This window comes from Oryzias latipes, chromosome 16 (assembly GCF_002234675.1).
Source record: "Oryzias latipes chromosome 16, ASM223467v1".
Taxonomy (NCBI): Eukaryota; Metazoa; Chordata; class Actinopteri; order Beloniformes; family Adrianichthyidae; genus Oryzias; species Oryzias latipes.
Window position 1 is genome coordinate 17,102,194 of NC_019874.2, and position 26,349 is coordinate 17,128,542.

The 26,349-nt window shown below is 37.9% G+C and overlaps 3 protein-coding genes across 4 annotated transcripts; 1 reads left to right on the plus strand and 2 right to left on the minus strand.

Annotated features, from left to right (window-relative positions):
- Window positions 1-756: 756 nt before the first annotated feature.
- LOC101165093 (C-reactive protein) lies at window positions 757-2,546 on the minus strand. The gene is made up of 5 exons (XM_004077855.4): window positions 2,472-2,546; window positions 2,302-2,356; window positions 1,651-1,753; window positions 1,289-1,583; window positions 757-1,162 (listed from the first exon to the last, which is right to left on the minus strand). The coding sequence occupies exons 2-5, from the start codon at window positions 2,354-2,356 to the stop codon at window positions 944-946; spliced, it is 672 nt and encodes a 223-aa protein (XP_004077903.1). The 5' UTR covers window positions 2,472-2,546; the 3' UTR covers window positions 757-943.
- Window positions 2,547-7,445: 4,899 nt separating this feature from the next.
- Window positions 7,446-15,618, minus strand: steap4 (STEAP4 metalloreductase). The gene is made up of 10 exons (XM_004077856.4): window positions 15,234-15,618; window positions 14,813-14,920; window positions 14,652-14,722; window positions 14,456-14,543; window positions 13,490-13,768; window positions 13,285-13,379; window positions 13,074-13,184; window positions 9,621-9,663; window positions 9,339-9,503; window positions 7,446-7,991 (listed from the first exon to the last, which is right to left on the minus strand). The coding sequence occupies exons 1-10, from the start codon at window positions 15,432-15,434 to the stop codon at window positions 7,734-7,736; spliced, it is 1,419 nt and encodes a 472-aa protein (XP_004077904.1). The 5' UTR covers window positions 15,435-15,618; the 3' UTR covers window positions 7,446-7,733.
- On the plus strand, window positions 10,747-12,702 carry LOC101165585 (C-reactive protein). Of its 2 annotated transcripts, XM_004077857.4 has the most exons (5): window positions 10,747-11,068; window positions 11,258-11,312; window positions 11,511-11,613; window positions 11,970-12,258; window positions 12,387-12,605. In XM_004077857.4, exons 2-5 carry the CDS (start codon window positions 11,258-11,260, stop codon window positions 12,603-12,605), a joined length of 666 nt encoding a protein of 221 aa, XP_004077905.1. In that variant the 5' UTR covers window positions 10,747-11,068. The 2 variants fall into 2 exon arrangements, with proteins under 2 accessions (XP_004077905.1, XP_020565819.1); XM_020710160.2 differs by having other exon boundaries at window positions 10,747-11,312; window positions 12,387-12,702.
- Window positions 15,619-26,349: the final 10,731 nt, after the last annotated feature.

Consider the following 26,349-nt stretch of genomic DNA (forward strand, 5'->3'; position numbering starts at 1 on the left):
GTAACTTGGATTTGGTATAGATGTGAATAGAAACAATTGAAAAGCACAAAATAATTTTAATGGTTTTGAAATTTCTGAATTGTAATCATTTCATTAAAGGGATGATTACTGTCAGCTCCCACAGCTATTCTGATCCTACAAGAAGTTATCAGAGATGATTAAAAAACTGATTTATCCTATGTTGCAACAATTGTGCTGAGAATTACACAAACAGCCAACCAACATTGTTGTTAAATCCGCCAATACGGGTCCTGAGACCTAAAAATGGGTGTGCTTCAGACACCCAAATACAGTGGGATGCATTTACATCTTGTTAAAATAGATGGTTCAGAAAAAGTGAGTACCATGCAAAAAAATAAGTCTGAACCCTTATTTTATGATGCTAAGCAAAATAAAGAGTACAGTTTGTGTAATATACACAATTTTCTTAATTATTCTGTATTTTTTTTTGCTTGTACAAATAAATTTTAAACAGTCAGTCTGCCACCATCCAAATTGTGTCTAAACTCCTAATCCAAGAAAGGCTGTGTGGGGTTGGTCTTTGAATGGAGACTGATAGGGTCTACAAAGTGTTCAAATTACAACAACTGCATTAGGGGACTTCAGTGTTTAGGTGCTTGTCCCAAGTCCGGGTAAATGCAGACATTTGGGTCAGGAGAGGCATCTTTCATAAAACAGAAGCCAAATAAAGGATGATATGCTGTGAATATTCCTAACGGAGGTTACCAAAATGGGGAAAAAACTTTAGATAACAAATTTCAGTTTAAGAAAAATCTTTATGATGCAAAATACAAGGAATTGCAACTGTTGCAGTATGTGATTATCCAAAACTCTGACAATTAAGTCAATAAACAACATTTGGAAGAATTATGTTAATCCATTTCTTTTTTTTTTCCAAACAAGGATCATTTAAGATTGTACGACAACTTGATTATTTTGAGGTTCAGTGACAAACTGTAATTTTATTTTCAGTCAGCACATTGCCAATAATCTCAAAATCTAGTGCACTCCAGTTCAGCACATTTCCTGGAGTGAAGCTCAGTTCACCCATGTAGTGCTGGATCTCACATGGAGATAGGGTGTAGTCCCACATGTGGACATCAGTTATCATGCCAACAAAACTCTGGTTAATGTCAAACCCCCCACCATGGCTGTCTTGCTCCTGTGGGGTATCCAAAGTGATAAAAGAGGAAAAACAAAGGTTTAATGTTCTGATGAGTGTACACAGGTATGCAAAATAACTGTCAAGCTGTTAACAAAGACCATGTAGGTTTTGTGTAAGTGTTACCTGTCCTAAAATAGCCACGGCTAACCCGGTGATGGATCCAGTGGTGACATATTTTCTGATTGAAGGTAACCCATCAAACCATATCTGTACCAGTCCAGTCACAGAGTCCCATGTGGTGCAGACGGAGTGCCACATGTTTGGCTTGTAGTCCCATCCTCCATAATCAGCCTTTCCTTCTCTGACATGGGGTTGTATTTGACCGTTTGTATTCTGCCAGAAAATCAGGAAGGAGTTGGGAGAAGAGGGTGTGGATAAAGAAAAGAGGGCGTGGTCTCTCTTAATGTCTGTAAATGATCTGTTGGGGGAGACAAAACTATAAGTTACTAAAATATAACAGGTACATGTGAAGTTCATAGATTTACCTGTGACAGACAGTTACAGTGTTGTAACCCTGTTTAATTGGCCTCAGCTTTGCATGAGCTGTTTTGGTTTGCTGGGGGAAGGTTAACATTTTTCCTGAAAGATCTGGAAAGAAAAGAGCAAAAGACAAAATGGACAAAAACCCTCTTCAACTTCCTCTTTCCCCTCTTCCTGATCTTCATGTTTTTTTCTCTTAAAATCTAAAAAAATCCTTTTCAGGGTCTTAATACAGTAATCAATTAATTATGAACACTAAAAATTAAGCTTAAAGTTGCTTCTGACAATAGTTTGAATTCTGTTCAACTGAACAACATTCTTGAAATGGGTTTCGTTGGATTAAGCAATGGGTTCTCATGAGTAAAATAAACGTAGATACTGGTCAAACTAAAAGTGTGATACATGTCTCATGTCATTTAAAAATACAGAAATTAACCTAAATATTTAATCAAAAACTGATTTTTTTTTTCATTTTTATTGTTAATGTTTTGCCCAGTTATTACTTATCCTAGGATACTATAAAAGCTAATTTAAATTTTAAAAATCAATGTTTTATTCACGTCATACTGTTTCAAGTGGACCAACTAAAAAGTTAAGAGAGCCATTATAATTGTATCAATATGGGGGAAGAAAAAAAAAACACGAACAAAACCGACCTTGAATCTCTGCAGATACTGTTCCCATGACCACAAGTAAAAGAAACAACTTCATCTGTTGGAGAAAGTAAAACATACAACTAAATAAAAAGCAGGACAACAATGGAAAAATAAAACATACATTTAATAAAATAAATCATATCCGTCCATATTGATTGCTGGAATCTTACCTTGAATGATCATCGAGCTGTGCCGTCGCTGAAGGGTCTTAAGTTTTTCACTCAATCGCTCTTGCATTTCTATCCCTTCTTTTTTCACTTCCTTCTTTCAGTTCTCCTTTTTTTCCATCTTTTATGAGCCCTTAAACTGACTTTTCCTGACAGACTTTTGTTTTTCAGAATAAAGATTTTACCTTTTGCCACATTGAAAAAAAATCAGCATACGTGGCAGTTTGAAGCGAAAACATTAGGGGTTTCTGAACCTTTCATGAGTTTCATTTGTCTCCATTTTTTTCAGTCTTTAGTTATGTACTTATTTTGCATCTGTTGATAAATCATATATACAGGCAGCAATTTGTCTTTTACATTACTAATGTTTTTGTACAGAGATCTTGGCTTTCTGAAAACAAACACTTTGCACTAGTAAATCTATGCCAGTATGATAGATTTTGTGTTTATGTACTGATAAAACTGTAGATTTTGTTTAAATGTTGTACTCCTGAAGGTATAAAATCAGCTGATACTTCTCATATTCTTTATCAAGTGGGTTACCAGTAAAAGAGCTTCTTACTTGAGGGAGCAGGTGATTGCTTTTTTCAAGCCTGACTACTGCTTGGTATAAGACCCTACATCCCAGATGAATAGAAGAGAAGATGTACTAGGTGTATGGCTAAAGTAAAATGGAGAGCAAGGAGCAGGCAGCTCAAACGATTTCTTTTCTTGATTGTCATGGGAACTCTGAGGTCTCTGGCTAATAAAGTCGAATGGACGAGACCACAGCTGAGAAAAAACTGGTAATATCCATTTGATTTAAGGATAGGGCTTCAAGAATCTCAGAAAGCAAAAGAAGAATAAAAATATTACATTCTACTTGATTACTGTAAATTTCTTTAATAAGGATCAAATCATCAAAAATGTGTTTAATGACATAATTGTTAAATTAAGCGAGAAAACCTTTTGGTGCTTTCCAGCATGTTAAACATGAGTAAGGCTGCATTGAAAATAAATGATTTATACTAAAATGAAAGAAACGCGATTGAAAATAAGAGTCACTGGCTGCTAAAAGTTTTGCACCAGAGAGGACTAGAAAGAGTGAGAGATTATATGATGACAGAAAACATGGAATTTGGAAGACAAATGCCTGCTTGGACATCAAGAAAATGACAGTTAAGGGCATCACACAGCCCTTCAAGTGTTGGCACAACCAGGGTGGACTTACCATTACGCAAAGGTAGGCAATTGTCTGGGCCCTTTGAGGCCTCCGAACTGAACACCTAATAAAAATGTCTAAAATAATTTGCTATTATTTTTTAACTTTCTCAAATAAACAAACACAAATCAATGAAATGGCAAAAGACTGCTTATGTGAAAGTTTCATGTCCTCTCTCATCCCTCTGCAACAATGGACGATTCTGTCAACAGCAAGCTAGCGAGCAGAGAGAAATGAATATGGTTGTGTCCGAATTCTTTCACTACTCTCTACACATAATGCACTTTACTGTGTTGTGCATTCACCATTTTGTAGTGCTGTCCGAATCTACACTTCCAAAAGACACAATAACAAAGACATTTTCCTGAAGTCTCTGCAAAAAAACAGAGCATTAAAGTTTGACCTGGTTAAACATTTCAATGGCCATAAGTTTTTAAAGCCCAAAATAAGTCATGAAAATGGGCTTAGCAATGCGTGAACGTTAGAATGGAAGACCAAAAAGTTCATAGATGTGCGTTTATAAAGATTGTTCATTAAAATGGTCGCTTGAACATTCGTTCCTGAGGACGGTGTAAATGATGCTTAAAAGTGGACCAGTGGACAAGTTACCTGTACTCAATATACATTTTACCCCAAGGAAGAATTAAAAAAATACATAGTAAAACAACCGCTGCAGAGGCCCCCATTTTAACCACAATTCAATCCAATGTTAGTGGTCGGTTCAATTAGATTTTGCCTCAGACAGATTGATCTAGTTTGTTCCTATGTATAGAAATTGATTTATTGATTAATTAGTTAATTGTTACACCCCTAGGCCCCATGTTTTTGTTCCCCTGTAGCCCCCAATTTGCTGAGTCCGTCAGTGGACACAACTAAAGGAATGTCCACTTTCTCTGGCTAAAGCTTCATCAAACAAGTTTAACTTTTATATTGTGAGAGTTTTTAAAGTATAATTTATTAGGAACTACAATATTATTGTCCTTGCATCTCCTTGTCTGTCAGTATTGCTTTGACTTTCACTCTCGATCTGCCTCTGTCTGACTTTGCTTGATTAGCGCCACCTGTGTTTCATCAGCTGCTGATGAAGCACAGGTGGATGGAGCTAAAGCTTCAGCCCCTAAAGACTAACCCACCAATAAAACCATCTACTGATTTGGCAGATGAAAAGCCAGGGTTCTTTTAGCAAGTGGCTGACAAAACAAGAAGGCAATTACTTATCGTCACCCATATTTTCCCCCAACACAGTTGTCCATGCTGCTCCTCCCTGGTCCATATGTTAGCATGAGATAGCTAATAATAATAATGATATAATATAAAATTATTGAATATATCTGCGCTTTTTCAGACGCTCAAAGTGTTTACAATGTGTCCATTATTCATTCACTCCTCATTCATACTTGGTGATGCCAGTTCGCGCCATACGGCCCCCTCTGACCATCACCGGGACATTCCTACAAATTCACACTTTGAGGTGGGGAGGGCTGGAGAGCATGAAGGACCCAAAATGCAGAGACGGGAAGCACACAGTTCCATGGCAAGGGATTTGTTCTTAACAAAAAGCGCTGCAGATTAGGGAAACAAAACAAAACTAACTGTGGGAAGACGGACAGGGAAATGCCGGTCATGGAAGAGACAGTATGGACCAGCCCAAGAGGAAGGCAGAGACAAGACTTACAGTATATACAGACAGGACTGACAAGACACAGGTGACAACGATCAGGAGAGATTGGAACCAGGGAAGTAAAACTGAAAACCATAACATGCAAGAAACCTTCAAAATAAAACAGGAAACAGAACTCAAATCATGACAAATGGAGTAAAAAACCTAAGGGAAAAAACCCAAACCATGACACACACCAATGGATAAACACTGGAGGCAGGGAGGGGGAAGTTTCTTGTCCAAAGACCCAAAAACAGTTAACTGGAGGGAGCCGGGATCTAACCGCCGACACTTGGACGACCTGCTCAACCGCCTGATCCACTAAGTCAAATAAGTAAATTACTAAAAAGCATATATACATGCAATAAGAGCTATAAACTCTTGAAAAGTTCTCAGGTCTTTAGGGAAGCCCTTCCACGTGTGAGTAACAACACAGTCACTGAAAACTGAAAGAACTGAATCATTGTAAAAGCAGGATAGCCAAAAAAGACATTATTTTTGCTAAAGACAGTTGAGGAGGATTTTAGGTTGCTGAATTGCATAATTGAGCAATGTAAGCGAACATAATTGTTAGTTATAGCACAGGTGGGAATTAGTGGTTAATAAAAGCCACCACTAGTCTATTTTTTTACACTACAACAAAGGTGCACTAGTAATTCGGTGCTTTTTAAAACTGTTGCAGTATGAAACCATAATAACTATGTCTGGTCAAGTACAGTTTGAAAAAAACACAAAGATTATAACTGCTAAGAATGGGGGGGGAAAGCAATTGTCATTCCAGTGGCAAAGGAGGATTTTTAGTGCTAAGTCCATTGTCAGACTCTTTACTTGTGACCCTGTGAAGGGACAAATAGACTTTATTACTAACTCTCTGCCTTCAGCATATCACAGGCGGGAATCTGGTAATTATTCTGCAAAATTCACTGAAATTACAATACAATTCAAGGAAGAGCAAACACTCTTTGGCTTGAGAATGTTCTTCTTTGTATTATTTCAAGGTCTTTTTGTGTCACAAAGAGTGATAAAAGAAAATGCAAGAATGTGGAAAGAAATAGCTGTAACACTTTTTTTTTGTCATGGAAGTCAAGTTATGTCTTTGTCCAGCACCCTCCACTTTAACACATTACTGACAATGACAATCGTTCAGCCCTTTTGGCTTCCCAAGAGAGCTTCCTGTGAACCTCAGCTTTGCTGTAAAGAAAAAGCTCTAGAGTAAAAGTTCAAACATGTGATATTGTTCATTTTTTGTGCCCTTTCATTTTTTATTTTAGTATTACATTTCTTCAACAAAGGTGTTCTAAAGATAAGGGAATCAACTCAAACAATGGGCTTGTCTGCTCTTGGGTTTATCCCAAAGGGCTTTCTGCATCAAAGATTGTCCTGCTTTCCAACCAGCAATAAAGGTTTTAAAAAAGGATTTTTCTAACCACAAAGTCAGATGTGTGCTGCATGAACAATATTCTACAGAAGGCTGAAGTCTTCTTAGTTTGTTAAAGGAGCTAATGAAGCATTATTCTGGCTGATAATCTACTATAATTTATCCATTGGCTGTTTTGAGCAAAGTTTGTTTAAATCACAGGACAAATTTCAAAGTAATTTGTTTAAATTATTTGGTTAATTGCAGTGGAAAAATTAAAACTAGTCTATAAAGTAGTAGTAAATAACAAATGTTAACAGTGACTTTTGTCTGCATTAAAAATTAAATAAACAAGGAAAGCACAGCATGTATACAATTAAACATATACCAAAACATTATTACAACTAAAAAGCATTAAGGCAGTTTAAAATAAAGATTTATGCAAATAAAAATTAAAAAACATTCTGTTTTGAAATAGACTTATTTTCTTTAAAAAACCAAATTGTCACTTCCTAATTTCTATTATTAAATATTTAAAAACAATTAAATAACAAGTTTTCTATAGGCTTTAATATCTAAAATGGTTGTTCACAGCACATGTTTCTGAAAATGCTCAGCTGAAAGAAATGGAGTCTGGAGAGGGATTGTGCAGATAATTAACCAGAGCACACTCAACTCAGGGGAAATGATCACATTGGACTGAACATCCAGATAAAAAGAGATTTGGGATTGGCGAAAAAAAGAAAAGAAAGACAGAGCTCTGCAGACTTATAGATATCTTTAGTCTTTGTTTTTTACATGTGTTAAACTGGTTATACAATTTAAGAAGAAAAAAATGATGAAATTTACAAAATAAGGGATACAAAACAAATACAAGAAGCACTGTAGTATAATGTAAATCAGGTGCCTTATTGTGGTTTAAAAGGACTTGACTCTCTTTGGCATTATGAATATGTAGCTGTGTAGGTGTACAAATCTATTAAAAATAAAATCACTTTGTTTTTGTGTTTTCGGTTTATATATACTGAATTTGTGATTGTGACGGCTCTACCGAAGCAGTGATTTTGTGCTTTCTTCTTCAGGATCAGTCCTCTCCCAGCCCTGTCGAATTCGAGTGAGGCTTCTGTCCACACAGGGCAGGAGGAGCAACAGTTTGAGAACCAGCACCACTGTGGGAACCACCAGTGAAAGCATGTATCCAGGAGGACTGAACCACTTGTAGGTAGAGGGGTAGAGGAATCTGTCCCAACCGTACAGGTAAGTGTGAAAGGTGCAGAAGAACAATGTGATGTATCCCAGCTTGGACTGGAAAAAAAAACATGTAAACACAATTATATAAATATCCTGATGACATCCCAACAAAATATGACTATAAACTTCTGAACTTTTCAGAATAGGTCAAGAGCTCAAAAATGTAACTGACCTTTAGCAGGAAAAAAAGCTCTCTAAATGCATGTGGGTAGACTCCATCTTATCTTAGAGCATACTCATTTCTTTTCTATAACTCCATCTCTACATAATGCAAGTGTGTGTCCGGTCATCACTTTTAGGTGTGTGTGCGCACAAAGAAAACCTTAATATTGTTTTCAAGGGTAATGTATGCTGCCAAATTACATTTGATGAATAACTTAACATTTAAAGCGCTGCTCTAATTTGGACTGGAGAGGGGGGAGGGTGAGAACATTTGCGTGACATGACCCAGATACATTTATGAATGTGTGGTGGGGCTCATTTCCTGTCTGAGTGGTCAGCTTAGGGAAACAGGGAGACAACACATGCGAGCGAACAACCACAGAAATATTAGAGAAGTTGGGAAGATAATCAAACCCCAAGATTCTTCTTTTTCAATCTGTTTATTTTTTTTCTTTTTAGCACATCACTGAGCTGTTATTAAACCCCTGACAAGATCATTATTTTTCCACAGCGTTCGCTTTTCCTAAAACCTGGTGGAAAAATTTAGAAATATTCATCTTTCTTGCTCAAGCTGAGCAATATTTTGATTTCTGTCTGTGTCAACCCCTCTTCCCAAAGTCATGATATTGTAGTTGGATGAATAATTAATCCCTCTGCTGCCATGACCCTGAACAGGATTAAGCTTGTATGGAAAACAAATGAATGAATGAATAATTCAGGGGGCTGTTGATGAGCATCTCCTGATGGGAATGTGGCTGCGGTGCGTGACACAGGTGCCCTGTAGCTCCAGTTGTGCTCTTGGGCCTTGCACTTTATGTTACCGTGTGTCCTTTATTTCACTTTTTGTTATTTTATGCTCATTTAATGTGCTCCTAAAATGCCCACTAGGTAATTTAGAAAATAACTTCCCACTAGGTGTTCTGAAAACAGTTCCAAACATGATATTATCTCTTTCAAGAATCCTTGTAAAAAAATAGAAAATAAAATAAAAACAACAGAGAAACACACGAGTGATTCTTATTTTGGACACCACTACTCCAAAACCTCAGGACTATTCCACATTTAGACTTCCGCAAATGTGGCTTGTGTTGTTTCATTAAGTCAACACATTACAGGGATTGAAGTGAACTGCGCTGGGCTGCACAACTTCAAAATAAGATGTGAGTCCGTAATTTCTACATGTGACTAAAATACTCCAGAACACTTAAAACTTATGTGACTCAGAAAAACGGTATTTACCTGAATGAAGCTGAACTCTCTCCAGCTGAGAGCGTTGCTGACAGAAGGGAGAGAACTTATTCCTAACAGGAGATAAAAGCAGAATCCCATGATTCCCATGGAGTAATACGTGTCTGTGCGCCAGGCCATGGTGGTGTCAAATGGTGAGGTTTTGTTCTCCCTTATCTTTATTGGAAAACAAAAAGAGAGTGATAATTTATGTTTAGTTTTTTTGTATACAAGTAAAAAAAACATTAAAAAGATGTTTTTTATAGGTTAATACAAGTTTGTAAGGTTCCCTACCTGGGAGATAGTGTGAGCTGCAAGCCGGTATCTCACGTAGTACCTGGGAACAAAACAAAACAAAGCAAAAAGTTTATGCCAGAAATCCATAGAATTGTAAAGCACTGGAGTAATTTTTTATTTGTAATATTGTTTTTAGTTTAATTTTTGGTACATTATCAAACATAATCACAAGCTTTACACCCAATGTGTACATGTGAAATAAAATAGAATAAATAAAATATAACAGAGAAAAAAAAACTAAGCAATAACAAGAAGAACAAAAAACAGATCAACCTCTACTAATCAGGAAATTAAAGGAAAGCCATCTTTTGATACATTTTTCAAATACAACTGCATTTTTTTTTTTAAATAGTGAAGGTTTACAGAGTATTCTTAGTTCGTCTTGGTCATCCACAGATCCATTCTCCAAATTAAGACTCCTCACAAAACCTTTTAGAGGACCCCACATGTCTTCGAACAGTTCCAACTTTCCTTTCCTAATACATATCATTCTTTCTAATGGAAAAACTATGAGCATCTGTTTCCCCCAGTGAGTCAACTTGGGCCTACAGGTTCTTCTCCAAAACATTGCAATGGTTCTTTTTGCTTGTAAAAAACACATGTCAATCATAATTTGACACTGGAGTAATTTTAATGAAGCAGATCCAGCATACCTCCATGAACTTTGGGCTACGTTTTACACATACCACTCGTAACACTTTCATACTGAACCAGTAGCTAAATTGTCCAGTATCTTTACGGCCAATCACAAACATATTTTGCCTATAAATTCAAAGATGTCTATTACTCTGCATTCAAGACGGTTTCACCAGCCCTTCTCCAATCCTTTCCACTAGGAATGAAGCTTTGGCATTGTCTGGCCCTTAACCCCATGATGAACTTATTTCCTCTAAAAAACTCAAAATGTCACTCATGTTTTGGTTTTTTTTGTAGATGCTAAATGAAAATAATTTTGGAGCTGAAGTTGTTCGATGCATATTTGCATCAATAGGTGTTAAAAGTGGAGTGGAAGAAACTGAAATGCACATTTTTCTTTTCTTTTCTTCCTCTTCTTCACCTCTGTGCTTCACCATATTGGCTTGGATCCCTGCTCTACTCATGCAGGCGGAAGAAGATTTAGATCATGCAACAACAGAACTTGTAAAGAGTAATAATGAGGACTGGAGTTGACAACATAACTATTTCTCATGTTGCACTGATTACCAATTGTACTTAAGATCAAATTAAACAACTTTGGTTTCTATCCATTCCTATAATTATGGCAGAGGATAAATCTTTTTGATAAAAAACAAATGTCTGTTAGGAAAAGAAAGTTTAAGGGCTCAAAAAAGGGAAAAAAAAGGAGAACTGAAAGGGGTACGTGAAAGAGAAGTGATAAAAATAGAAGACTGAGAGTACAAAAGCTCAGAACCTTCACAGATAGCAAAGCTTGAAGATCATTCAAGGCAAGATTGCGGCACTTAATGTGGATGGATATGATTCATTTTATTACATTAAAAGATGTTTATTTTTTAAACATTTATTATTTCCTTCCATATTTTACTTGTATTGTTTCAAATTTTAGTTTGTCACACAGTGCAGGACTCTCTGTGCCACTTTTTTATGTTATGTTATGTTTTACTTTTCTCCAACAGATGAAGTTGTTGCTTTTCCTTATGGTCATGGGAACAGTATCTGCAGAGATTCAAGGTTGGTTATGTTATTTTTGTTGACCATATAGATGAAACTATAATAAATAAATGATAAAAACATTGTTCATTTTCTGTACATAGTGTCCTATGTCTGAAGCCACTTAAGGTTTTGTGGTTAGTTTTCAGAATTTAGAGAACAGGAAGAGGAAGTTGAAGAGGGTTTTTGTCCATTTTGTCATTTGCTGTCTTTTTCTAGATCTTTCCGGAAAAGTGTTTACCTTTCCCAGAGAAACAGACACAGCTCACGTGAGGCTGAACCCAATTAAACAGGATTACAACGCTGTAACTGTCTGTCACAGGTAAATCTATGAACTTCACATTAACCCGTCATATTTTGGTCTGGCTCTTTGTTTAGATCTGGGGGTGCTGTTGTAGTGTATTCTGTGAGCTTGAGTGGGGGGTCACTGAGGTGGACATGTCCCCAAAACATCATTTCCCCAGTTCAGTACAAAGCCACGCTTCTACATTGCATCATTTTATCTTTCTTTTTATCATGGTGTGTGTGTGTGTGGGGGGGGTATTGTGCAGGTTTTAGACAAAATATTTCTTTGTCTTGTCCTTTTGTTTTTAAATTTGATTATGTTTAAATGTAATGCATTTGCATGATTTGATTTGATTTGAATTTAGCAACTTATGTTTTTGTCTCCTCCAACAGATCTTTCACAGACCTCAAGAGAGACCACACCTTTTTTTCTTTGGCAACTCCCTTTGACACCAGCGCTTTCCTGATTTTATGGCAGAACCAAGAGATAGATCCCCATGTCAAAAGTGAAAGGGTTGAATATGGAGGATGGGACTATAAGCCAAACATGTGGCACTCGATCTGCACCACATGGGACTCTGTGACTGGACTGGTACAGATATGGTTTGATGGGTTACCTTCAATCAGAAGATTTATCATCTCTGGATCCATCACTGGGACAGTCAAGGCTATTTTAGGACAGGTAATAATTACTTAAAATCTAAATGTATTTTTGTCAAATGCTTTTCAATTGTTTTTGCATATTTGCAAACAGTGCACAAAACATTAAACCCCTATTTTTCATCCTTCATCACTTTGGATACCCCACAGGACCAAGACACCCATGGTGGGGGGTTTGACATTCACCAGAGTTTTGTTGGCATGTTAACTGATGTCCACATATGGGACTACACCCTTTCTCCATGTGAGATCCGGCACTACACTGAAGAAATGCACTTCACAACTGGAAATGTGCTGAACTGGAGCGCACTGGACTTTGAGATTATTGACAATGTGCTGATTGAAAATAGGTTTCAAATTTGTCACTGAGCTTCAAAATATTCAAGTTAGCTTGTGGTCTTAAACCATCCTTTTTTTGAAATGTAAAAGACATTGGTTGATATAAATTGTTCCAAATTTTGTTTATTTGTGTGATTGTCTGAATTTATTGAGTAATCCCATAGCAGGTATATGTAATAAGCCTGCTTTTACTAGGTAGGAGAAATAGAAAGAATGTAGACTAAAAAAACTGCCAAAATATCTCCAACGTGAAAGAGAGGCCTGTTTAATCAAAACGTTCACCATGTTTCAACTACATGAACTAAGAGACAGTAAAATGATTCAAACATGCCTCACAAACATACTAATTTGAAAATGTAAGCTGACAAAAGGGAGGGAACTTATTCCTAACAGGAGATAAAAGCAGAATCCCATGATTCCCATGGAGTAATACGTGTCTGTGCGCCAGGCCATGGTGGTGTCAAATGGTGAGGTTTTGTGCAATCAGCTGTGACATACCTGAAGGAAAGTATAAGAGTGTAGAGAACGTGCAGAGAGGCAAAGGCAAGAGCTAAAAGCCCCAACTGTTTCCTGCACAGCATCCAGCGATCCAACCAGTCTGAAAAACGTCTGAAAAGAAGAGGGAATTAACAAATAGGTTGAAATATTACAAATAATAAATATGCAGACAATCAAAATATATTTGTATTGTTCCATTTTGGGCCCTGACTTGTATTTGGTTCCTCTGTAAAGCTGAAGGAACGCTGCTATGATTCCAGGCAGGTAACAGAGAGACAACAGGATGAGAGAAACAATGGGAAACACCTGAAGGAAATGAGGGGATACATGAAAGTAACAATTTTTAACATTTACATGCTACACTTCAAAACTAGGAAAAAAAGTTTTCTTTAAAAGATACATTGATATACATCAACCTTATTGGCCAAAGACACCATGATCCGGAAGGACATGTCCTTCTGTTGTACAATGTAGGAGTAGATGACTTCTCGTAGGAGTAAATAGAAGAAAAAAGAGGCAGTGAGCCCAATGGCCAGTCTGATGGGCAGCCTCCACCCTGGGAACAACTGCAAGGGGAAGTCCTCCAGTTCTCTGGCTGCAGACAGAGATCCTCTATCCAGAATGCTGAAACCAAGTTTGGTAGCAGTCTCTGTCACAGCTTGCTTAGCCTCAGCATTGTTTCCACACAGGTACACCTGGATCCCAAAAACATCAAACATTGTTACTGATCTACAATTGCTCCAAATATGAATTATGTTGTATTTTATTGCCGGGAGAATGTTTTTTTTATCTGCTTGTGTGGTGATGAAAGGCTCCATTTGATTGTACATACAAGGGGGCAAACCTAATAGTAACTTCCTCCAAGATATACTAAATTTAGGCACCAAGAGCAGGTATAATCCAACAACAATGCTGCAATCCCTTTTGATGTTGCTTATTATGTTCAAAATACCACACACTCCAGCAAATAAAGATGCATAATCCTGTGTGGTATCGTGTCTTCTGGGACTGCACAACACCATCAAAACAAAGCAGGGAGCCCCACATGTGCAGCAGCTTTGCACTACAGAGAGACAGCAAAACATGTGATGGCAAGCTTAGATCTAAGCCAGGCTGGGGAGTCAGTTGATTCAAAGAAACATCAGAGGTGGTACTCACAGCAGGTTTTAGTCTGATTCATCAATTTTGGCTTACGCTATTTGATCTTAATTTGGGTGAAAACTTTAATATGAGGTCTTGATGTAAAAAAAAAATTGTTTTCTAGTCATTTTTGTGTTGTTGGTCACTAATGGATAATTCTTGTGGGATATGAATCTTCAAAAAACCCAAATAACTTAAATCAAAATATTATAATAGTATAGAATAAGGGAAAATGTCGGTACCTGTCTGTTAGCATCTGCAGGTCCGTTCTGTAAGGCCCAGGCAGACAACGTGTTAAAAGCTTTCACCACGTGAGCTCCAGGAATCAGCCTGGATAGAAAAACAAACTTCATTGTCATACTCAAACACACACACTCAAATTAGTAAAGATTAAGATGTGATCATTGACATTCTAAGTATCTAAGATGGCGTCCTTACCTCTGCAGATACTCTGCATTAGAGTCTGTGTACATATTTTTCTTGAGATTATTGCTGACATCCACCATCACCTTTTAACCAAAAGACAGAAAAAAGAAAGGCATGCAGTGGCGGCAGAGTTGGGAATGGGAAGAAAAAAAACTTTATTAGACATAAGGTACCTTTCCTTTTAGCTGTGGTGCAAGTGGCTCCAAAAAGTCGTAGTGTTCTCTATGAACACAAATAAAGATCAAATGGGCATGTTGGGCTGCTGCCTCGTGGTTCATCACCTAAAAAAACACACACAAGAAGAAAGCATTCCAATTAAAAATGAAAACATGTTTTTTTTAACCACTGCTTCTGAGGTGTTGTTTTTATGATCTAAAGCAGTTTAGTATAAGCACATGTGTGTTTTACTTTTTCATCCACAATTTTATCTTACTAGGTAAAGACTGCTATCATTTTTATGCCGTCTAATCTGAAGGGTTAAAATCACTTCTTAACATACACGACCACGATTTCAGCTTTGACAAAAGCTCCAACAACCACATATCAAAAAGTCATATAATAGAGGTTGTGTTTGGCAAGAGATTGTACAAATACCTGAGTTCCTGGAGGCAAAGGGCCACAACCGCCGGGTCTGCGGCTGCCGTAGACCACCTTGTATCCACACTGGAGCAGGCGCTGACCCAGAGAGCGCCCCAAGTCCCCTGTTCCGAAGATGCACAACAGCTCATGTCGTGGCACAGCTGCTGTGTTGACAGAGCAGAGCAACACGCTGTCAGGCTTCACCTCCTCTGACATGTTGCTCAGCTGGCCGGCGACTCTCACGCAAGATGTATATTCAGAGAAAGAAAGCAGATATAGGTAGGTGTTTTCTGAGTGGTGAAAAGCTGTATAGAAATATGACACCGAATTGTGCCTGAGTCAAAAACTTGAGAGCTATTGGTTCTTTGAGTGTCAAGACTGACTGGTTTTCAAAGTGATACAGCAGCTTTTGGATCAACTTATCTCCTCCCATTTTCAGGGATTTGCTGTGGGTCGGAACTGGGAAAACCCCCTGGAACAGGGTGGAGGCATCTGCCTGGAAGTTCTGGTTGTTTATCTTCTTTTTTTTTATTCAACACTATGCACATGCGGCTATACGATGGTACTGGTTGTGTCCGTGTCAGTGAGTGTTTGTATTGGAAACTCCGTGGCAAAATTTCAAACTAGACTGGTTTCTGGGAAATCAAAGTATCAGCTGTGACAGATTATGCAAGACTGGAATATCCTACTTTAAAAATGCCTGCCAAACAACAGATGTTTTCCCTGCTCTACCAAATCTGTACTTCTACAAACCCTCCATGTTCATAATCGGTCTTCATTTGCTCACGTTTCTTCTGAGAAAAATCAAAGAAATATGAGAGCTTTTAAAGAAGTACTTTGGGGCAAAAATGTCATGAAGGGGAGTAACACAAAGTTCACTTCTGTATCTAGGTTGTTCTGCGGTCACACAGAGTGAACACAGTGGTTTTCTCCCACTCCCTCTTCACTGTACCGTTTCTATTTTCCACCCATAAAATCACACACCGTTTACCGAGTGCGTAATTACTTTGACAAACGGACAAAGCAAACCACACACCTTTTTATTTGAAGGATGTTATTTGTGTGGAACTTAAAATGAAAGAACCCAATCCTTATAATCAGCCACTGATGCTTTGGTCAACTCACTGGTTCAGAGAGTTTGCAGGCAAACCCCCCCAATTACAGGCTAATCTGCACTCTTGTTTTCCCCCCATGAGTAATTAATGTTCTTTGCTTTGTATCTGAAGGTGGCCTCTGACTCTCATCCTTCTTTCCCCCCCCAAGAGGTCCAGCAGAGCTGTTCAGAGCTGAGGTTAGCCACAGACCTAGTGACCTGTCCTGCACTGTAATTACTGTGTTCCACACGTCTTTACTAAATACCATCAGAGTGCTTGTGTAGGCACATTTTTGCTTGCGAGAAAAATATAAAAAAGCTCTTTTTTTAGCAGCTGTTAACAAAAGCAGAAGCAATAATAGAATAACTGCTGTTTGTTTGGTTTAGAAGCTTCTAAATAAACAAAGTAATAGTGTTTATAATATGTTGTCAAATCTGGGGTCTCCATCTTTTCTAATTAGCTGAACAAATAGGTTTTGGAATCCCAGAGTTCCTTGCCCTTTCCCAAAAATAAAAACAACCGCAAAGATTAGCTTAGAAAATCTGAAGCACTAAACAACACAGGCAGCCTTCAATAGCCATATCAGCCGCAGTTAAACATTTGAGAGCAACAAACCAAGCAATCCGGTCTAAAACAGTGTGGGAGGCTTTGGGATAATCAAAACAGAAGTGAGTGGAGGCAGCAATCACATATCAAATGTCAAATATGGAAAAAGGCTCTCTCAGCGAAGGGTGATGATTGGGCTGTCCAGTTTTCCCAGGGCGAGAGCCATTACGGTGATTGGCTTTACACTATGATATAACTGATTGTTTAAGCAAAATGCACGGTGCATTAGAGCCGTAAGCTTATGCTAATGAATTCTGATCCATAAAATGAGGCTCAGCGGTACAGTAAAAACCATTCTTTTTATAAGTACTGACAAGTAAATTGATTAACAAAGAGGTAGCTTGCACTTTAAACAGCGGGATATTTGAAGTTACTTGCTAAAGATGTGTTAGAAGTTGGGAAAAAGAGTATTTTAAGAAGGCAATCAAGCTGTGATGAGTTCATGTTGGGGTATCAGGCTTTAGTTTCTGGTTTAATGCCTCACGGAGTCGTACTTTACTGTTTATTGTGTTGTTTGTAAAATATGCAAAAGATGTGCAAAGTCACAAAACCCAAATACCACACTATGCTCTCACCTGCCCATTTCCACCACCTGAACATCCGAGTTCCGGCACAGCTTGCAGATAAATCAAGACGCTCACAAATAGTCATTATGGTTCACCTCCTCAGTGTCGTGGCCTGCATTCATTGAGTTAGCCTCCCTCTTGCTTGTTGCTATAATTCACAAACAGGAGGCAATAATCAGCGGGGACATAACTGTGAATCTACATTCGTCAGGCACTTTGCATTGATCATTTATGATAAAAAGTGAGACTGCAATGCTGTGAGCTAAATCAGTGCACACATATTTTGTTACACTGTACTGAAGAAGGTGAAATTTTTATTTTATTTTTACAACAAAGCATTTTCACCACTTGTACGTGAGGATGAATCGTAAACTTTTTTTCCAGAAGTATAGGACCACTAAACAAAGAAGCTTTATGAAAACAAAAAAAAAGATTTTCCGTTGCAGAGGTTATACACACACACATACAGTATATATGTATGTATTTCTGTGTTTCAAGAACAAGTCTGAGTGTCAGATACCACACTACCAAGGCGGTTTAACTCTTAGCTCCATAAATATGAGATCAATGGATCAGAAAGCAGCTTAAATTTGCAGGTTGTCATGGCGCAGTCCGTAATCCCAATCAAAATCTTTTTATTTGTGCCTTTCCCAAAACTGGCTTTGACATTACTGAAACATCAATTTCTACACAATAAATATATCAAGTGAGGCATATATGGTAACTTCAATTATCAAGTCAAGAGGAATTAAATCCATAACTAAGAAGAGTATGTTCTTTTCTTTTAATTTGAAGGCCTTTGCTGCTGCTTTGCGAAATTTAAGTCTCTCATCTCAGCATTTCTTTCAGGAATATTTAAGGTGCAGGAGGAAAAAGTCGAAGCTATTTTTTTTCCGCTGCAAAGCCCCCTGTTCTCAATCTGATTAGAAGATGTGTTTGAAAGTGACTCAGACTCATGCAGCAGATTCATATAGGAGGGGACTTAAAGGATCTACCGCTAATATCTCGACGGCTGATGCCAAAAGAGCAGTGAAGTGCCGCTGTGGTAAACAACACTAAACAGCACTAAGTCTGTCAAGGTGTGTTAGTTTTAAACAAGAAAAGTCAGCTTTTATTTCTCCTTTAATGTTTTCTGAAGGGTTAGTTTGATTGGGCATTAAAGCTCTAATAAAAGTTCAATTATGCAGAAACTGAAAAGGACAGGAAAAATGTAATATGGATTTTCTCTAGTGATGAGGTCAGAACAAACGCTCCTCATGTGATAAATTATTGGATACATGAATTATTGCACAAATCTTGTTTGGAGAGAATGTATTAATAATGTTCTACAGAAGAAGGATTTGTTATTTTATGTCCACAAAAATAGGATAGCAGCATTTGTGCTGCAGGGGCTTGGTGTGATCTTAGCTTTTGACCACACTGCCACACTTTTTTCCCCCCCGTGTCTCACCTCCAGTTCTCTGCATGACATATCTACAGTTTGTTTTCCCCTCAAGGCACTCGGTGTCATCGTGTGAACTTTCCTGACTATCTTTTCAGGTCATGTTTTGAGCTGAAGGCCACAACCCAATGCAGTTGCAAAGGCCACATCCAAAAGCAGCACTTCTTGAGGCAGGAATGCAACCAACAAACATAATGATAACGGGGCAAAGAAAATAGTTGAGCTGCCAAAGTGCCATTTTTTTTGTAAGCAGGAGTGTCTGTGGGAAATCAGATCCAGCTGGCTGGATGAAGGCAGATCATGAACGAACTTGCAACAGTCCTCGACTTGAACTCTTTCCCTGTCTATCCCTTGGATCTCTGTGAGGTTTGTCACTGAGATTTTTGTGAAGATTCCCAACGAATCCAATCAAAGGAACTCATGACAATGCAAATGTTCAGAAACATTTATAGAGAGGAAGAAGTTGATTTAATGATGTTGGTATTAGTGTGGATAGGAAACTTTTCTTTGTTAGCTGGATGAAATTTTCTTTCCAAAACCAAAGTATGTGCCATCAGAAAAAGCACTGACTAATCCAGCAGAGGAAAAAACAACAACACGTCTTTTATACATTATCATTCATTCTACCGCATATAATAAACGGTTTCTGAGAACCCCTTTCTCATTAGCGTGATCAAAACTTTCAGCAACCCATGTGCCATCCCAGGCACTTCAACATTGGGAGTTGGGTCATCTAGAACCACTAGACAGTGCGCTGAACCTTTCTTCTTCAATGATTTGTGATGTTCACTGGTGTCCATGGATTACATGAAATCTTTCCACCTTTATTCACCTTTGTCATGGTAGGAATAACGCGTCAATGTGAGGGTGGGGTCATCTAAGATAGCACAAGGGTTAAAGGGTCTATAATCATGCATTTCTTAAGCCTTTCAGAGTAAACTATATCAATATGAATGATAATTTATTACCTTTGGCACACTAAAGAACAATGTTTAAATGAAATATGAGTTATTTTTGCAGCTCATTTTCTGACCCGGATGTAAAATGACTGGATCTCTGAGGCACTGCCTTTTCTCCTTGTGGCTGCTGCCCATTTCATGACGTCAACCTAGAGCCGGCCTTGGCAGCGTGTCTGTGTTTTGACCATGCAAACAATGTCCAAATTTTTACAAAGATGGATGTACATTTTGTGCATATAAAAGGAAAAGAGTTTTTGTCGATTACCACTAGCACTACTACCAGAAATTCGGTGTGTGTGTTAGCCAGTGCTGACAGCCTGGGGGCGGTGCTCCAGGCAAGGAGTAATAAACATTATAATTCACTTAGAAGATCAAAAAAGCTGATTTTCTATGACCCTTTAAAAGTGCATTGAATTTAACCTGGTCCAAGTTTTTTTTTTTCCTGTAGTTCATTATCATTCCACCATGGGCATAAGAAGGGGTTCTCCTGCTCATTTCTCAATGGCTGCTTCAAAGAAATGTAAAAAACGCTTTTGGCGGCAGTTTACCTAATTTTCAAAACTTTAAAAGGAGAAAAACTCATCTATTTTCATTCATTTTTAATGACGACTTGCTGCATTGAGTACAAGTTGAGTACAAAATTGTTGATAATTAATTCTATATAATACAGCAACAGCATGTTTAATATGTGTGTGCGTTTTACAAATTTATGACAGTGACAGGTGGGGTTTTTTTCTTCCAAAAAAACGAATGTCAATATTTTTTTCATCTTAGACTAACATTGTTATGAAGAAAACTTACTATTACTACATATATATATATATATATATATATATATATATATATATTTTTTTTTTTTTTTATTTCGAAAGAACTAATCTAATCCAACTAACTAATCCAACCCAAGAACCAAGAAGTGAAACTACATAAAATGGAAGCAACAATGACTGCCCAGCAGTTTTTTCAAGTTTGAACGGGTGAGTCATCTATGGCTTTAAATGGCAGAAAAACACACATACACAAATAAAACATGTAGCAAAAGATCCTTTTCAAAGAAAGCTTTTCACAAGTAAAACAAATAATAAACATGATTATAAATTGCTTAGCACATTTATTAAAGGCTGACTCTTGTCAGCCAAGAGACAACTTCAGCTTCTTCTGCTGCCTCATTTTGTCTAAGATGACATCATTCACTGCTTTTTCTGTATTTTCTTCTTCACTATTTTATTTCACATTTTTCCGGGTATCCCTATACAACATCAAATCCCCCTTTTCAACAGAAGTCCTTGCAGTACAAACTAAATATTTTATCTTCATGACCACGTACTGTTGAATATTTCATTTTGAAAGCCATGTATAATTATAGTTGACTTTTGTGCCATGCTGTCATTTTAGCGCTTCCTTTTAGGTCAGTTTTATTTGTCTTAATTTTCTTAACAGCGCAGACGACAGATGTGGCTCCATTATCTGACAAATGCAAAAAACGTTTTTCACTCCAAGCTACAACTAATATTACCTAAATAAGAGCTGCATACTCATGCATCAATTATAGTGCAAATATCCACAAAATGATTACAGGAAATTTGATAAAACAAGCTGTTACAACTCTTGCAAAGGTGATAATGAAATTTAATGAGAGTTAATGGGGGTGTACTGATCAGAAGAGCAGAGAGACCATAGGTTAATGCAGCTTCTAACAGGACAGAGATTGAATAGGTGGGTGGGGAGGAGGATAAACACAGTGTGTACACTCTTGCAAATGCTGAAAGTGTTAGGGCTTATCTCAGCACTTGGGGCTTCGCCTGAAATCATTAAATTGTTGTAACTCTTCTCAGTTTAAGAATAAAACATGAGCCCTCCGGTAGCTCTTTGATTCTCTTGTCCTGTGCAACTGTAAGGGTTATACAAGCTGTGAGCGTCTGCATAAGCAGGCGCATGTGTGTGTGCGTGTGTGTATGTGTTCTTTTATCTCTCCTTTGCTTAGCAGCAGTTCATTAGACCTTTGTAAGCGTTACCTGCACACAGGCCTTTGTTAAAATATGTTCGCAAAAGATGGTGGCGACTAAATGAAATAGAGGGAGAGTGTCAGAAAGACTGTGGTATGACTGCAGAGTGTAGTTGCTGTGTGACACGGAGATGATGAGGTTTAACATGTTGACAAGGTTTCATAAAATAATTGTGAAGGCAAAAAGGAGATAATTGATGTGTATGAAGTAGGGGTGTGTATTGGCAAGACTGAGAAACGATACGTATCGCAATGACTTTAAAAAACTCTGCCTGAATATTGATAAACATTTCATGTTAATAAAATGGTTTAAAAAAATCATTTTATTTCATGATCACAATGTCAAGCACTGCAACTATATCTCATATACATGTTGCTTTTATCCAACCAAAATCATGGTGCTTTTTGGTAAATTAAGAAATATTTGTGCCTAAAGGGGACAATTGTACTATTTCCACAACAACATACTTTTCAGTATAAGAAGTGGGTGAAAAAGAGAATCTGGTTTAAGTTTCATGAATCCTGGGGAGGAGTGTTTGGATTACAGTTTTCCCTCCATCATGATCACTCCCAAATCCTCCATTTAAACTGTAATACTTTAATTCTAATCACTCCACATAAGCTTTGAAGAGCTGCAGAGTAGGAGGGTCTTTATCCAAGAAAGAGGCAAGAATAAGAGGGAGAGAAAAATGGAAGCTGAGAAAGCTGAGAAAGAGAACAGCTTGTTCTGGCTTGTCTTTACTTTTACAGGAAAGGCCCGTTGGCAAAGATTCAGGAGTGGAGAACGCAGGCGTCCAGTTTTTCATGAACACATTGGAAGTTTATATGATAAGCTACATTTGACCAAAGCATTAAACACACAAAAGAATCTGCAGCTCTATAATTAGTTTGAGCAATAAAACTTGATTTAATTCTGCAAAGTCTCTCCACCACCTGAAATTTTAGCACACACAAAACACAAACCAGATTAATGACAGGAAGGCTTCGTGTTTACTCGACTAAATATGACTCCCCATTCATAATGTCACTCTTACTTATATACACATTTTGCACAAATCAAACCAACAATGTTTGCTCATGACTTGGTCATAAGCAAACATTGTAGACAGCTTAGTGAGCCTGTAGAGGGAAAATGTTCACACAGCTGTTTTTCTTCAGATACATTTTTTTGCGTGCTGCATGCAACAGGTTGTAGTCAACATCTAAACCACATGTGAGGGGTAAGTAGGGGTAAAGTGGGTGAGACACAGACATGTTGTAGAGATTTTTCATATTTTCACCCACCCCAAAACCTGCACACTGCACAACGGGCCGTTAGTGCTGTTCAAGTGATAAGTGTGCACTCCTTGAGCACTCCGTGCGTTCAGCCTGACTTAGAAATGAGGGAACTAGACAATCAGAGGGTAGTTTGTGTGAGTATCTTATGGGCACTTACCTATCACCTGCATACCCCGTGCCTGCAGCACTTGAGCACAGTCAGTATAGCCCGTGTACCATCACTCGTACGCCAAAAGTACACGTAACTTACATTGTCTTTACAAATACTTCACAATACACTTACCAAACACCCCACAATGGTATGTTCCATTGTTATGGCATCCCTTAAGGTGCCCGCATGAGCCACACACATGGCCTCCCCTTAAGATGCCTGTCTTTCTCTCTACAGGCCCAGACAATCCTAAAACCCTCAGCACCCATACAGGTTAAACCCCCATGCAGTTGCGTGTGACTAAGGCATTGTGTTGGCTGTCTTCTAGTTTCATAGAAATTTGTCAGAGCTGCAACAACAACACAAAACAAGTTCCCACATGCATCCCATCAGTCTTTCCCATTGTTTTTTTTAAACCACTTCATTCCAAAACAGCTTTTATTCAGACTTCAGATTCATAGCCAAATGGTTTGTGCAAAGCCAAAATCATCTGTTTTTCATACTGATTTTAAAGGAACTTTCAAAATTCAAATATTTCATTTAGCAGTGGCTGCTCCATTACATCGCCAAAATAGCAACGCCAAAATATAAGGGTTTCTTGACAACATCTTTTAGTCCACATCATTGGACTAAACCTGATTTTTTTTTAAAGTGGCAAGAGATGGAATATTAAATGCTGGCTTAACCACTGATACGTTCTTGCCTCAGGCAGATTGTCTGAAGTTTTTTTCCTTTTGTTTATTTCCTTCATGCAAACACCTTTTGGATGACCAAAACATGTCCCAGCGGCGGCAAAGCCAAGAAAAATACACTAAACTCCTAGCACTTCTAACACAAGGTCTTGTGTGCCTCCAGCAGATACATTACATGATTACCCTTAGGTATCAGCAGCTCAGAAGACAGACAAATATTTTTGTGGGATTTAATAACACTTTACTGACCGGTGGCCCGATGGGATTTTAGTTCAAGTCAGAGCTGAACATGAAAACGAATCAGGAAAGATGTTACTTCAACCCAGGAGAGTTCCGACTTTCTTTTTTTCTCATTTCTCAGTCTGTTATCTCCCTTACATTGACTGCCTTCATCCTACTTCGAGAACTGAGGAGACACACAACACACAAGGAGAAACACTCATAGGAGGCAAAAAGGTTCACACAAAAACAAAAAAGAAAGCAACAAAGTATTAAAAAAGAAACGCATATTTTCCACGCATACGGGTATCCATATTGGAATATACAGACACAGAAAGTCCTATTTCAGGAAGCTGTCAGCAGGGGGACAGAGGCGAAAGGAAACACAGGATGAATTTTTTTCTGCCTCATTCTATCACACTGCCGTGACACCCCTATTTACCTCCTCCATTTGTCTCCACGCTGACTGTCTAGCATCTCAGCATGACTCTGACTGGGAGTGGTGTGGCCGTGTCTGCATGTGTGCTGGCCTAAAGTGTACAAGCGCATTCGCTGTGATGGAGGACAGTTAGGTGGACACTGTTTATTGTGCTCTGTGGTGTGACAACATGGGGTGTAGCCCATCATTGCTTGACAGGAACTGTGTGTTTTTGTCTAGATGGTTCCAACACATACGGATTGGAAACTCTTGGAAGTTTCTTTATCCGAGGTAAAGTTGTGCCAATGCAGAGGTTTCCTAAATGATCCCTTTTTGAAAAACGTTTTTTTTCTTTTCTTTCCCATTTTCTCTGGCACATGAGTTCTCATTATTATTCTATGGCTTTGTCTCACACTTCATATTTCCTCCTGCAAATATGAGAAAGCCAGTTTCATTTAGGGAAAGTGTTTTGCCTGGCTCCCCATTGTCAGTTTTGCTCTAAGAAACACATAGAACAATAGCCTTTTTTTATGTTGATAAATTATCTACACATACACACTTTACTCAACTGCCTCTTCATTCCCCAAGGCTACGGCAGAAGATTTTTCCTCATATTATCAAATGTGTGGTGAAGGACTCAAGCGGGTGACTTCAGGCTAAACTCAAAAATAAATTTTAATAAACAAACTAAGACTCTGCACAAGCAAAAAAAAAAAAAAATACACACCAAAAACCTGTAAAATAAAAATATGTTCTGAAGCAATGATAAAAGACAGCAAATATGCAGAAGAAGGGATAAACTGGTTAATACACAACACAAAGCAAGGAACCCTGGAAAAAAACGAAGAGTGGATGATTGACAGACACAAAGATTACTAACAGAGAAGTGGTGCAGAAGAGGAACAACATGAAAAACTCAAGAGTAGAGCACAAAAATACTCTATGCAAATAACAGAACAAGCAAAAATCTCTGTGGTTCTGCTCAGAGAGGCTGTATGCACACCTGATACAGAAATGGGTTTTAATGCCAGCAACTCAGCTTTAGGAAATCCTGAAAATATCCTGTTTAAATCAGAGAAAGACAAGCAGGTTAGATGTATTTATTTTTACTCTTTGTGGAACTCCTTCTGTACTTCACATTATACACTTTAATTAAAATCATAATGTTTTCACAAGAATCTCCAAGTTATTATTCTATGATGTCATAAAATCCTGCACCAACATCAATTAGGATCTCTCTCCTCACCTGAAGTTGTCGTGGTGTGCCTCTTCACCCCCCACCATGTGTTGTGAATGACAAAAATACAAATCACACACAAAACAATAACAGTGTTGAAAACTACAAAGTGAGACAACAAACTCCCACAAAATGAAAAACGACATAATCATTTGAGTCATCTTTAACCGTATTATCAATCAAAATAATTTTGGTGTTATGGTTGAGCAACACGTGAAGTGGATTCAGGTGTCTCTTTTACAATATGCAACATTTTTTCCCTAGCATGATTTGCCAATAACTATTACTGTGAAAAGTCCTTTATCATTTATTTTGTGAAAAGTAGTTTTTCTTTAATATTTTCTTCATCACTTTCTGAGAGTCACTGAATGGTCTGCTGATAAATGTGTTACTAATTCTACACTTAGCAAGTCAACCAGGAATGTTTTGCATCCATACTCCTGTGCACAAAATTGTGAGACACAC

Coding starts and splice junctions, on each gene's coding strand:
- LOC101165093 (XM_004077855.4), bottom strand. CDS start 2,356: ATGAAGTTGTTTCTTTTACTTGTGGTCATGGGAACAGTATCTGCAGAG. Junction 1,754..2,301: donor AGTATCTGCAGAGATTCAAG/GTCGGTTTTGTT, acceptor TTTTCTTTCCAG/ATCTTTCAGGAAAAATGTTA. Junction 1,163..1,288: donor CCGTGGCTATTTTAGGACAG/GTAACACTTACA, acceptor GATACCCCACAG/GAGCAAGACAGCCATGGTGG.
- LOC101165585 (XM_020710160.2), top strand. CDS start 11,087: ATGTGGATGGATATGATTCATTTTATTACATTAAAAGATGTTTATTTT. Junction 11,313..11,510: donor AGTATCTGCAGAGATTCAAG/GTTGGTTATGTT, acceptor GTCTTTTTCTAG/ATCTTTCCGGAAAAGTGTTT. Junction 11,614..11,969: donor GCTGTAACTGTCTGTCACAG/GTAAATCTATGA, acceptor CTCCTCCAACAG/ATCTTTCACAGACCTCAAGA.
- steap4 (XM_004077856.4), bottom strand. CDS start 15,434: ATGTCAGAGGAGGTGAAGCCTGACAGCGTGTTGCTCTGCTCTGTCAAC. Junction 13,185..13,284: donor TACAGAGGAACCAAATACAA/GTCAGGGCCCAA, acceptor TCTTCTTTTCAG/ACGTTTTTCAGACTGGTTGG. Junction 9,504..9,620: donor CAGCTCACACTATCTCCCAG/GTAGGGAACCTT, acceptor TTTCCAATAAAG/ATAAGGGAGAACAAAACCTC.